The 15,510-nt window shown below is 39.5% G+C and overlaps 1 protein-coding gene across 1 annotated transcript in view; it reads left to right on the top strand.

The window, feature by feature from the left end:
- The first annotated feature begins 834 nt into the window (after positions 1–834).
- tspan5a (tetraspanin 5a) overlaps positions 835–15,510 on the top strand; it is a 65,956-nt gene continuing 51,280 nt past the window's right edge. Inside the window, exon 1 of the mRNA XM_084325401.1 lies at positions 835–1,185. Coding sequence (XP_084181527.1) covers positions 1,105–1,185 — 81 coding nt within the window. The 5' untranslated portion in view covers positions 835–1,104. The remainder of the gene's footprint in view (positions 1,186–15,510) is intronic.

Genomic DNA, 15,510 nt, shown 5'->3' with positions numbered 1-15,510 from the left:
GCTGCCCAGTGGGCAACTGTAGTTGAGGTGGTATTATTTAGCAGCTCCCAGGTTTAAATGTGTGGTGCTGTCTGAGTGTGAAGCAGAGAGGGTCTGAAAAAGTTTTCATTGACAAAACCATTTCTCCAATCCCAGTGTATTTTAAAGACCAATCAAGTGAAAATATGTCTTGACCTGAATTGACCATTAAGTTTTTTCTTTTTGCAATTAGGCCTACACAATATTGCTATCATCATATAGGTGGACAATACAATAATTTCAGGAATTTGCAGTAATGTAGGTTACGCTATTATGATGAATAATTATAGAATGCTGAAAGAACTGCAGAATACTGATGCACGACAAGAGTCAGGCCAGCAGTGACCATAGAGGTTAAATCCATCGATGCCGTTACAGAGGCAGTCCACACGAGGGCGCTAAGTTTTCCAATGCTCTTGACATTAAGCCCATCATTCAATCTCCACCAGTGTATTCACCAAGTCCCGTTTTAAAATACATTTTAGGAGTTCAATTCCAAAATGTGATACCCATCCAAATGATCCAATTAGGAACAAGTGTCACCTTACCTATACTATGATTGCAAATATGAAAGGACAAGGGGGGGGTTCTTACAGGAGTATCATCAGATTCATATCCATCACAACATTTCCATAAAAACATTTCTATATACCAAATGGATATAAATTACGAGTATAACATTTTGTCACATCTCATTGTCTCCTGTTTCTCTAGCGACCGGAAGTTCAACGCCATCCCTCACGTTTGATTGGCTGCAAACCGAGTCCCTCAAACTGTGCTGGAACCAATCGTTGGCAAGCAAGAGGTCCCGTTACAACCCATGGCCGTGATTTACAGAGAGAGAGGGCGATCTTTTTATTATCCTGTATGCATCATCAGTGTATTACTTTGTTACGGGGTGTTTTAACGTGGCCAGTGATATGAACATAATCTATTTTGTGGAAATGATTCGGTTGAATGAATTGAGCTGAGCGCCTGGCTGCAGCCCTGCAGGCCGATGTGCCGCCGCCGTGTTGGACCTGTTCCTCCGTGTCGCCGGGCCGAGGTTTAATAATCAAACTGCTGCTGCGCTGATGACGCTCAATTATGTCTGGAAATCTTTACAAAGACCACGAGGTCAGTTGCTGCATCAAATATTTCATCTTTGGATTTAACATACTATTTTGGGTAAGTTGACCTATATAATTATATAACGTTATATTTTACCCTCAGCATCTCTCCGCCTGTCCACTCACTGTATCTATGGCAATAAGATAAAGGCCCAAACAACCAGGGCGTTCGAATTCATTCCAGTTATCCTTTGAAGTAAAAAAGAAATAACCCAACAAAAATAAAATAAAATAAAACGATTGAATTCGATTTCAAACCCCTAGTTTAGAGCAGAGCATTTCAGATGGCTACTATACGACGGTCCTAATCGGCTTTTTGTCGTATAGCCTATAGACCGATGATGATGACGACAGCTCAAGGCTATTATTATTATTACAGGCTTAATGCTTAACTGACACGTTCATATCAGCAATAAGCTATTCATATCAAGGAGCCGGCCTATGTAGAAAACAATAACTGTGCAGGGTAGTATTATTCATGTGTTGCCAAGACACCCATTTCTGTTCAGCTGTACGCCCACCACCAACACACAACACGTTATCTGCCGGTACATCGGTTTCATTTCCAAGGGACAGTCCAGCCTCCTATCAGCTACATGTCATTCCAACATAGAAGGCAGTGGGACGGGAGGTTAGAGGGCTGTTCTCAAGCCTTGTGTCTGTGGTTTTGCTCAGTCAGTTGTAAAAGAAAGCTCAATGCCAATGCCAAATACCGCAGTTTCTTTGTTAAAATATAATTTTGAATTGAATCATTGAATTGTCCATCTAAAGTTTCTTCCCTTTTTTTTGTCCTGTGGACGTTTTTTCCCTTATCTTTTTGGGGGGTTTAGCCAGGGGGTGTTCTGGAGCCGCGCGTGGGGAACATTGAGACATGGTAGTAATGTGATGCTGGGCTATTATTATCTATATACTAATCTGACTTGACTCAACTTACTTACTTAGTTCTTACTTCCCCCAAACAAAGTGATTTAACTTTACAGCATATTGTCTTTTTCTATCTCCCCTTAAGTTATAATAATAATAATAATAATGACTTGGATTTATATAGCGCTCTTCATGGCACCCAGAGCGCTTCACAGAGTCCATTATTCGTTCATACACAGTCATACCGGTGGTGGTAAGCTACAATTGCAGCCAGAGCTGCCCTGAGGCAGACTCACGGAAGCGTGGCGAATAATCAACGCCTACGGCCCCTCCGACCACCACCAACATTCATTCACATGCATACACATTCATACGAGGCAAGTAGGTTAAGTGTCTTGCCCAAGGACACAACGGCAGTGGGATGGACATGGGCTTGAGCGGGATTCGAACCACCAACCCTTCGATCATTGGACGACCCGCTCTACCCCTGAGCCACGCCGCCCCACAAGTTATGTTAGTTAAGTTAAGTTATGGCCATACTATGCTTTAGGACATGTCACTAGTTATGCTTTAAAGGAAAACTTTAGCTTATCGACTTCTCCATAGAGAGACAAGAAGATAGACACCAGTTTCCTCTCTGTGCGTTCAGTATAGAAAGCTATCTGGCTGCACGTTAGCCTAGCTTAGCACAATGAATGGAAGCGGACAGTGCCTGTTAGCCTTCGGGAGAGGTGTTAGTTGGACAATGCCTAGGCTAACCGGCCATGTCCATGTCCGTGCTAAGCTAGGCTAGCATGCAGCCAGCTAGATTTCTACTGAACGCACAGAGAGGAAACTGGTATCTTCTTGTCTCTCTCTGGAGAAGACTTAGCCCCTTTCGTGACTGCTGAGGGTGCTCGTATTCAAAGCAAGGCGTGCATCAGCAGCAGTCACGAAAGGGGCTAGAGAAGACTGTAAGCTAATTTCCCCAAATGTTGACGTGTTCCTTTAATAGGACATGCACTGCACTATTGCATAATTTTACTCTTGTCTATTCTATTCTACTATTTTATTGCACTGCACTATTGCAATATTTTACTCTTATTTTTATTGTACCTGTCTATTCTATTTTACTCTTTTTATTATTGCCATAGAATCAAACTATAAACAAGGTGGCCTGTTGGGATGTTGGATCCTAATGTGAAAAACTGTCAGATAACAACACTACGCTTTAGGACATGTCCAATAACAACACCATGCTTTAGGACATGTCATATAACAACACTACGCTTTAGGACATGTCAGATAACAACACCATGCTTTAGGACATGTCAGATAACAACACCATGCTTTAGGATATGTCAGATAACAACACTACGCTTTAGGACATGTCCAATAACAACACTACGCTTTAGGACATGTCCAATAACAACACTACGCTTTAGGACATGTCAGATAACAACACTACGCTTTAGGACATGTCCAATAACAACACTACGCTTTAGGACATGTCAGATAACAACACTATGCTTTAGGACATGTCCAATAACAACACTACGCTTTAGGACATGTCAGATAACAACACTACGCTTCAGGACATGTCAGATAACAACACCATGCTTTAGGATATGTCAGATAACAACACTATGCTTTAGGACATGTCAGATAACAACACCATGCTTTAGGACATGTCCAAGAACAACACTACGCTTTAGGACATGTCCAATAACAACACTACGCTTTAGGACATGTCAGATAACAACACTACGCTTTAGGACATGTCCAATAACAACACTACGCTTTAGGACATGTCAGATAACAACACTACGCTTTAGGACATGTCCAATAACAACACTATGCTTTAGGACATGTCAGATAACAACACTACGCTTTAGGACATGTCAGATAACAACACTACGCTTTAGGACATGTCAGATAACAACACTACGCTTTAGGACATGTCAGATAACAACACTACACTTTAGGACATGTCCAATAACAACACTACGCTTTAGGACATGTCAGATAACAACACTACGCTTTAGGACATGTCAGATAACAACACCATGCTTTAGAACACGTCCAATAACAACACTACGCTTTAGGACATGTCCAATAACAACACTATGCTTTAGGACATGTCCAATAACAACACTACGCTTTAGGACATGTCCAATAACAACACTACGCTTTAGGACATGTCCAATAACAACACTACGCTTTAGGACATGTCCAATAACAACACTATGCTTTAGGACATGTCAGATAACAACACTACGCTTTAGGACATGTCAGATAACAACACTATGCTTTAGGACATGTCAGATAACAACACTACGCTTTAGGACATGTCCAATAACAACACTACGCTTTAGGACATGTCAGATAACAACACTACGCTTTAGGACATGTCCAATAACAACACCATGCTTTAGGACATGTCAGATAACAACACTACTCTTTAAGACATGTCAGATAACAACACTACGCTTTAGGACATGTCCAAGAACAACACTACGCTTTAGGACATGTCCAAGAACAACACTACGCTTTAGGACATGTCAGATAACAACACTACGCTTTAGGACATGTCCAATAACAACACTACGCTTTAGGACATGTCAGACAACAACACTATGCTTTAGGACATGTCAGATAACAACACTACGCTTTAGGACATGTCCATTAACAACACTATGCTTTAGGACATGTCAGATAACAACACTATGCTTTAGGACATGTCAGATAACAACACCATGCTTTAGGACATGTCCATTAACTGCTGTCAGATAACAACACTACGCTTTAGGACATGTCCAAGAACAACACTACGCTTTAGGACATGTCCAAGAACAACACTACGCTTTAGGACATGTCAGATAACAACACTACGCTTTAGGACATGTCCAATAACAACACTACGCTTTAGGACATGTCAGACAACAACACTATGCTTTAGGACATGTCAGATAACAACACTACGCTTTAGGACATGTCCATTAACAACACTATGCTTTAGGACATGTCAGATAACAACACTATGCTTTAGGACATGTCAGATAACAACACCATGCTTTAGGACATGTCCATTAACAACACTATGCTTTAGGACATGTCAGATAACAACACTACGCTTTAGGACATGTCCAATAACAACACTATGCTTTAGGACATGTCAGATAACAACACTATGCTTTAGGACATGTCAGATAACAACACTACGCTTTAGGACATGTCAGATAACAACACTACGCTTTAGGACATGTCAGATAACAACACTATGCTTTAGGACATGTCCAATAACAACACTACGCTTTAGGACATGTCCAATAACAACACTATGCTTTAGGACATGTCCAATAACAACACTATGCTTTAGGACATGTCAGATAACAACACTACGCTTTAGGACATGTCAGATAACAACACTATGCTTTAGGACATGTCAGATAACAACACTATGCTTTAGGACATGTCAGATAACAACACTACGCTTTAGGACATGTCCAATAACAACACTATGCTTTAGGACATGTCAGATAACAACACTATGCTTTAGGACATGTCAGATAACAACACCATGCTTTAGGACATGTCAGATAACAACACCATGCTTTAGGACATGTCAGATAACAACACTACACTTTAGGACATGTCAGATAACAACACTACGCTTTAGGACATGTCAGATAACAACACTACACTTTAGGACATGTCAGATAACAACACCATGCTTTAGGACATGTCAGATAACAACACTATGCTTTAGGACATGTCCAATAACAACACTATGCTTTAGGACATGTCCAATAACAACACTACGCTTTAGGACATGTCCAATAACAACACTACGCTTTAGGACATGTCCAATAACAACACTATGCTTTAGGACATGTCAGATAACAACACTACGCTTTAGGACATGTCAGATAACAACACTACACTTTAGGACATGTCAGATAACAACACCATGCTTTAGGACACGTCCATAACAACACTACGCTTTAGGACATGTCAGATAACAACACCATGCTTTAGGACATGTCAGATAACAACACTACGCTTTAGGACATGTCCAAGAACAACACTACGCTTTAGGACATGTCAGATAACAACACTACGCTTTAGGACATGTCAGATAACAACACTACGCTTTAGGACATGTCAGATAACAACACTACGCTTTAGGACATGTCCAATAACAACACTATGCTTTAGAACATGTCAGATAACAACACTATGCTTTAGGACATGTCCAATAACAACACTATGCTTTAGGACATGTCCAATAACAACACTACGCTTTAGGACATGTCCAATAACAACACTATGCTTTAGGACATGTCCAATAACAACACTACGCTTTAGGACATGTCCAATAACAACACTATGCTTTAGGACATGTCAGATAACAACACTACGCTTTAGGACATGTCAGATAACAACACTATGCTTTAGGACATGTCAGATAACAACACTATGCTTTAGGACATGTCAGATAACAACACTACGCTTTAGGACATGTCCAATAACAACACTACGCTTTAGGACATGTCAGATAACAACACTACTCTTTAGGACATGTCAGATAACAACACTACGCTTTAAGACATGTCCAAGAACAACACTACGCTTTAGGACATGTCCAAGAACAACACTACGCTTTAGGACATGTCAGATAACAACACTACGCTTTAGGACATGTCCAATAACAACACTATGCTTTAGGACATGTCAGATAACAACACTACGCTTTAGGACATGTCCATTAACAACACTATGCTTTAGGACATGTCAGATAACAACACTATGCTTTAGGACATGTCAGATAACAACACCATGCTTTAGGACATGTCCATTAACAACACTATGCTTTAGGACATGTCAGATAACAACACTACGCTTTAGGACATGTCCAATAACAACACTATGCTTTAGGACATGTCAGATAACAACACTATGCTTTAGGACATGTCAGATAACAACACTACGCTTTAGGACATGTCAGATAACAACACTACGCTTTAGGACATGTCAGATAACAACACTATGCTTTAGGACATGTCCAATAACAACACTACGCTTTAGGACATGTCCAATAACAACACTATGCTTTAGGACATGTCCAATAAGAACACTATGCTTTAGGACATGTCAGATAACAACACTACGCTTTAGGACATGTCAGATAACAACACTATGCTTTAGGACATGTCAGATAACAACACTATGCTTTAGGACATGTCAGATAACAACACTACGCTTTAGGACATGTCCAATAACAACACTATGCTTTAGGACATGTCAGATAACAACACTATGCTTTAGGACATGTCAGATAACAACACCATGCTTTAGGACATGTCAGATAACAACACCATGCTTTAGGACATGTCAGATAACAACACTACACTTTAGGACATGTCAGATAACAACACTACGCTTTAGGACATGTCAGATAACAACACTACACTTTAGGACATGTCAGATAACAACACCATGCTTTAGGACACGTCCATAACAACACTACGCTTTAGGACATGTCCAATAACAACACTATGCTTTAGGACATGTCCAATAACAACACTACGCTTTAGGACATGTCCAATAACAACACTATGCTTTAGGACATGTCAGATAACAACACTACGCTTTAGGACATGTCAGATAACAACACTACGCTTTAGGACATGTCCAATAACAACACTACACTTTAGGACATGTCAGATAACAACACTACGCTTTAGGACATGTCAGATAACAACACTACGCTTTAGGACATGTCAGATAACAACACTACGCTTTAGGACATGTCCAATAACAACACTATGCTTTAGAACATGTCAGATAACAACACTATGCTTTAGGACATGTCAGATAACAACACTATGCTTTAGGACATGTCAGATAACAACACTACGCTTTAGGACATGTCAGATAACAACACTACGCTTTAGGACATGTCAGATAACAACACTATGCTTTAGGACATGTCAGATAACAACACTACGCTTTAGGACATGTCCAAGAACAACACTACGCTTTAGGACATGTCAGATAACAACACTACGCTTTAGGACATGTCCAATAACAACACTACGCTTTAGGACATGTCAGACAACAACACTATGCTTTAGGACATGTCAGATAACAACACTACGCTTTAGGACATGTCCATTAACAACACTATGCTTTAGGACATGTCAGACAACAACACTATGCTTTAGGACATGTCAGATAACAACACTACGCTTTAGGACATGTCCATTAACAACACTATGCTTTAGGACATGTCAGATAACAACACTACTCTTTAAGACATGTCAGATAACAACACTACGCTTTAGGACATGTCCAAGAACAACACTACGCTTTAGGACATGTCCAAGAACAACACTACGCTTTAGGACATGTCAGATAACAACACTACGCTTTAGGACATGTCCAATAACAACACTACGCTTTAGGACATGTCAGACAACAACACTATGCTTTAGGACATGTCAGATAACAACACTACGCTTTAGGACATGTCCATTAACAACACTATGCTTTAGGACATGTCAGATAACAACACTATGCTTTAGGACATGTCAGATAACAACACCATGCTTTAGGACATGTCCATTAACAACACTATGCTTTAGGACATGTCAGATAACAACACTACGCTTTAGGACATGTCCAATAACAACACTATGCTTTAGGACATGTCAGATAACAACACTATGCTTTAGGACATGTCAGATAACAACACTACGCTTTAGGACATGTCAGATAACAACACTACGCTTTAGGACATGTCAGATAACAACACTATGCTTTAGGACATGTCCAATAACAACACTACGCTTTAGGACATGTCCAATAACAACACTATGCTTTAGGACATGTCCAATAACAACACTATGCTTTAGGACATGTCAGATAACAACACTACGCTTTAGGACATGTCAGATAACAACACTATGCTTTAGGACATGTCAGATAACAACACTATGCTTTAGGACATGTCAGATAACAACACTACGCTTTAGGACATGTCCAATAACAACACTATGCTTTAGGACATGTCAGATAACAACACCATGCTTTAGGTCATGTCAGATAACAACACCATGCTTTAGGACATGTCAGATAACAACACTACACTTTAGGACATGTCAGATAACAACACTACGCTTTAGGACATGTCAGATAACAACACTACACTTTAGGACATGTCAGATAACAACACCATGCTTTAGGACATGTCAGATAACAACACTATGCTTTAGGACATGTCCAATAACAACACTATGCTTTAGGACATGTCCAATAACAACACTACGCTTTAGGACATGTCCAATAACAACACTACGCTTTAGGACATGTCCAATAACAACACTATGCTTTAGGACATGTCAGATAACAACACTACGCTTTAGGACATGTCAGATAACAACACTACACTTTAGGACATGTCAGATAACAACACCATGCTTTAGGACACGTCCATAACAACACTACGCTTTAGGACATGTCAGATAACAACACCATGCTTTAGGACATGTCAGATAACAACACTACGCTTTAGGACATGTCCAAGAACAACACTACGCTTTAGGACATGTCAGATAACAACACTACGCTTTAGGACATGTCAGATAACAACACTACGCTTTAGGACATGTCAGATAACAACACTACGCTTTAGGACATGTCAGATAACACTACGCTTTAGGACATGTCAGATAACAACACTACACTTTAGGACATGTCCAATAACAACACTATGCTTTAGGACATGTCCAATAACAACACTACGCTTTAGGACATGTCCAATAACAACACTATGCTTTAGGACATGTCCAATAACAACACTACGCTTTAGGACATGTCCAATAACAACACTATGCTTTAGGACATGTCAGATAACAACACTATGCTTTAGGACATGTCAGATAACAACACTATGCTTTAGGACATGTCAGATAACAACACTACTCTTTAGGACATGTCAGATAACAACACTACGCTTTAAGACATGTCCAAGAACAACACTACGCTTTAGGACATGTCCAAGAACAACACTACGCTTTAGGACATGTCAGATAACAACACTACGCTTTAGGACATGTCCAATAACAACACTATGCTTTAGGACATGTCAGACAACAACACTATGCTTTAGGACATGTCAGATAACAACACTACGCTTTAGGACATGTCCATTAACAACACTATGCTTTAGGACATGTCAGATAACAACACTATGCTTTAGGACATGTCAGATAACACCATGCTTTAGGACATGTCCATTAACAACACTATGCTTTAGGACATGTCAGATAACAACACTACGCTTTAGGACATGTCCAATAACAACACTATGCTTTAGGACATGTCAGATAACAACACTATGCTTTAGGACATGTCAGATAACAACACTACGCTTTAGGACATGTCAGATAACAACACTACGCTTTAGGACATGTCAGATAACAACACTATGCTTTAGGACATGTCCAATAACAACACTACGCTTTAGGACATGTCCAATAACAACACTATGCTTTAGGACATGTCCAATAAGAACACTATGCTTTAGGACATGTCAGATAACAACACTACGCTTTAGGACATGTCAGATAACAACACTATGCTTTAGGACATGTCAGATAACAACACTATGCTTTAGGACATGTCAGATAACAACACTACGCTTTAGGACATGTCCAATAACAACACTATGCTTTAGGACATGTCAGATAACAACACTATGCTTTAGGACATGTCAGATAACAACACCATGCTTTAGGACATGTCAGATAACAACACCATGCTTTAGGACATGTCAGATAACAACACTACACTTTAGGACATGTCAGATAACAACACTACGCTTTAGGACATGTCAGATAACAACACTACACTTTAGGACATGTCAGATAACAACACCATGCTTTAGGACACGTCCATAACAACACTACGCTTTAGGACATGTCCAATAACAACACTATGCTTTAGGACATGTCCAATAACAACACTACGCTTTAGGACATGTCCAATAACAACACTATGCTTTAGGACATGTCAGATAACAACACTACGCTTTAGGACATGTCAGATAACAACACTACGCTTTAGGACATGTCCAATAACAACACTACACTTTAGGACATGTCAGATAACAACACTACGCTTTAGGACATGTCAGATAACAACACTACGCTTTAGGACATGTCAGATAACAACACTACGCTTTAGGACATGTCCAATAACAACACTATGCTTTAGAACATGTCAGATAACAACACTATGCTTTAGGACATGTCAGATAACAACACTATGCTTTAGGACATGTCAGATAACAACACTACGCTTTAGGACATGTCAGATAACAACACTACGCTTTAGGACATGTCAGATAACAACACTACGCTTCCGGACATGTCAGATAACAACACTATGCTTTAGGACATGTCAGATAACAACACTACGCTTTAGGACATGTCAGACAACAACACTATGCTTTAGGACATGTCAAATAACAACACTACGCTTTAGGACATGTCCAATAACAACACTATGCTTTAGGACATGTCAGATAACAACACTATGCTTAGGACATGTCAGATAACAACACTATGCTTTAGGACATGTTAGATAACAACACTATGCTTTAGGACATGTCAGATAACAACACTATGCTTTAGGACATATCAGATAACAACACTACGCTTTAGGACATGTCAGATAACAACACTATGCTTTAGGACATGTCAGATAACAACACTACGCTTTAGGACATGTCCAAGAACAACACTACGCTTTAGGACATGTCAGATAACAACACTACGCTTTAGGACATGTCCAATAACAACACTACGCTTTAGGACATGTCAGACAACAACACTATGCTTTAGGACATGTCAGATAACAACACTACGCTTTAGGACATGTCCATTAACAACACTATGCTTTAGGACATGTCAGATAACAACACTATGCTTTAGGACATGTCAGATAACAACACCATGCTTTAGGACATGTCCATTAACAACACTATGCTTTAGGACATGTCAGATAACAACACTACGCTTTAGGACATGTCCAATAACAACACTATGCTTTAGGACATGTCAGATAACAACACTATGCTTTAGGACATGTCAGATAACAACACTACACTACGCTTTAGGACATGTCAGATAACAACACTACGCTTTAGGACATGTCAGATAACAACACTATGCTTTAGGACATGTCCAATAACAACACTACGCTTTAGGACATGTCCAATAACAACACTATGCTTTAGGACATGTCCAATAACAACACTATGCTTTAGGACATGTCAGATAACAACACTACGCTTTAGGACATGTCAGATAACAACACTATGCTTTAGGACATGTCAGATAACAACACTATGCTTTAGGACATGTCAGATAACAACACTACGCTTTAGGACATGTCCTATAACAACACTATGCTTTAGGACATGTCAGATAACAACACTATGCTTTAGGACATGTCAGATAACAACACCATGCTTTAGGACATGTCAGATAACAACACCATGCTTTAGGACATGTCAGATAACAACACTACACTTTAGGACATGTCAGATAACAACACTACGCTTTAGGACATGTCAGATAACAACACCATGCTTTAGGACACGTCCATAACAACACTACGCTTTAGGACATGTCCAATAACAACACTATGCTTTAGGACATGTCCAATAACAACACTACGCTTTAGGACATGTCCAATAACAACACTATGCTTTAGGACATGTCAGATAACAACACTACGCTTTAGGACATGTCAGATAACAACACTACACTTTAGGACATGTCAGATAACAACACCATGCTTTAGGACACGTCCATAACAACACTACGCTTTAGGACATGTCAGATAACAACACCATGCTTTAGGACATGTCAGATAACAACACTACGCTTTAGGACATGTCCAAGAACAACACTACGCTTTAGGACATGTCAGATAACAACACTACGCTTTAGGACATGTCAGATAACAACACTATGCTTTAGGACATGTCAGATAACAACACTATGCTTAGGACATGTCAGATAACAACACTATGCTTTAGGACATGTCAGATAACAACACTACGCTTCCGGACATGTCAGATAACAACACTATGCTTTAGGACATGTCAGATAACAACACTACGCTTTAGGACATGTCAGACAACAACACTATGCTTTAGGACATGTCAAATAACAACACTACGCTTTAGGACATGTCCAATAACAACACTATGCTTTAGGACATGTCAGATAACAACACTATGCTTAGGACATGTCAGATAACAACACTATGCTTTAGGACATGTTAGATAACAACACTATGCTTTAGGACATGTCAGATAACAACACTATGCTTTAGGACATATCAGATAACAACACTACGCTTTAGGACATGTCAGATAACAACACTATGCTTTAGGACATGTCAGATAACAACACTACGCTTTAGGACATGTCCAAGAACAACACTACGCTTTAGGACATGTCAGATAACAACACTACGCTTTAGGACATGTCCAATAACAACACTACGCTTTAGGACATGTCAGACAACAACACTATGCTTTAGGACATGTCAGATAACAACACTACGCTTTAGGACATGTCCATTAACAACACTATGCTTTAGGACATGTCAGATAACAACACTATGCTTTAGGACATGTCAGATAACAACACCATGCTTTAGGACATGTCCATTAACAACACTATGCTTTAGGACATGTCAGATAACAACACTACGCTTTAGGACATGTCCAATAACAACACTATGCTTTAGGACATGTCAGATAACAACACTATGCTTTAGGACATGTCAGATAACAACACTACACTACGCTTTAGGACATGTCAGATAACAACACTACGCTTTAGGACATGTCAGATAACAACACTATGCTTTAGGACATGTCCAATAACAACACTACGCTTTAGGACATGTCCAATAACAACACTATGCTTTAGGACATGTCCAATAACAACACTATGCTTTAGGACATGTCAGATAACAACACTACGCTTTAGGACATGTCAGATAACAACACTATGCTTTAGGACATGTCAGATAACAACACTATGCTTTAGGACATGTCAGATAACAACACTACGCTTTAGGACATGTCCAATAACAACACTATGCTTTAGGACATGTCAGATAACAACACTATGCTTTAGGACATGTCAGATAACAACACCATGCTTTAGGACATGTCAGATAACAACACCATGCTTTAGGACATGTCAGATAACAACACTACACTTTAGGACATGTCAGATAACAACACTACGCTTTAGGACATGTCAGATAACAACACCATGCTTTAGGACACGTCCATAACAACACTACGCTTTAGGACATGTCCAATAACAACACTATGCTTTAGGACATGTCCAATAACAACACTACGCTTTAGGACATGTCCAATAACAACACTATGCTTTAGGACATGTCAGATAACAACACTACGCTTTAGGACATGTCAGATAACAACACTACACTTTAGGACATGTCAGATAACAACACCATGCTTTAGGACACGTCCATAACAACACTACGCTTTAGGACATGTCAGATAACAACACCATGCTTTAGGACATGTCAGATAACAACACTACGCTTTAGGACATGTCCAAGAACAACACTACGCTTTAGGACATGTCAGATAACAACACTACGCTTTAGGACATGTCAGATAACAACACTACGCTTTAGGACATGTCAGATAACAACACTACGCTTTAGGACATGTCCAATAACAACACTATGCTTTAGAACATGTCAGATAACAACACTATGCTTTAGGACATGTCCAATAACAACACTATGCTTTAGGACATGTCCAATAACAACACTACGCTTTAGGACATGTCCAATAACAACACTATGCTTTAGGACATGTCCAATAACAACACTACGCTTTAGGACATGTCCAATAACAACACTATGCTTTAGGACATGTCAGATAACAACACTACGCTTTAGGACATGTCAGATAACAACACTATGCTTTAGGACATGTCAGATAACAACACTACGCTTTAGGACATGTCCAATAACAACACTACGCTTTAGGACATGTCAGATAACAACACTATGCTTTAGGACATGTCCAATAACAACACTACGCTTTAGGACATGTCCAATAACAACACTATGCTTTAGGACATGTCCAATAACAACACTATGCTTTAGGACATGTCAGATAACAACACTACGCTTTAGGACATGTCAGATAACAACACTATGCTTTAGGACATGTCAGATAACAACACTATGCTTTAGGACATGTCAGATAACAACACTACGCTTTAGGACATGTCCAATAACAACACTATGCTTTAGGACATGTCAGATAACAACACTATGCTTTAGGACATGTCAGATAACAACACCATGCTTTAGGACATGTCAGATAACAACACCATGCTTTAGGACATGTCAGATAACAACACTACACTTTAGGACATGTCAGATAACAACACTACGCTTT

Source organism: Notolepis coatsorum (assembly GCF_963971535.1).
Source record: "Notolepis coatsorum genome assembly, chromosome: 1".
NCBI lineage: Eukaryota > Metazoa > Chordata > Actinopteri > Aulopiformes > Paralepididae > Notolepis > Notolepis coatsorum.
Note: the sequence above shows the minus strand (reverse complement) of the source record. Positions and strands in the feature narration are given on the sequence as shown.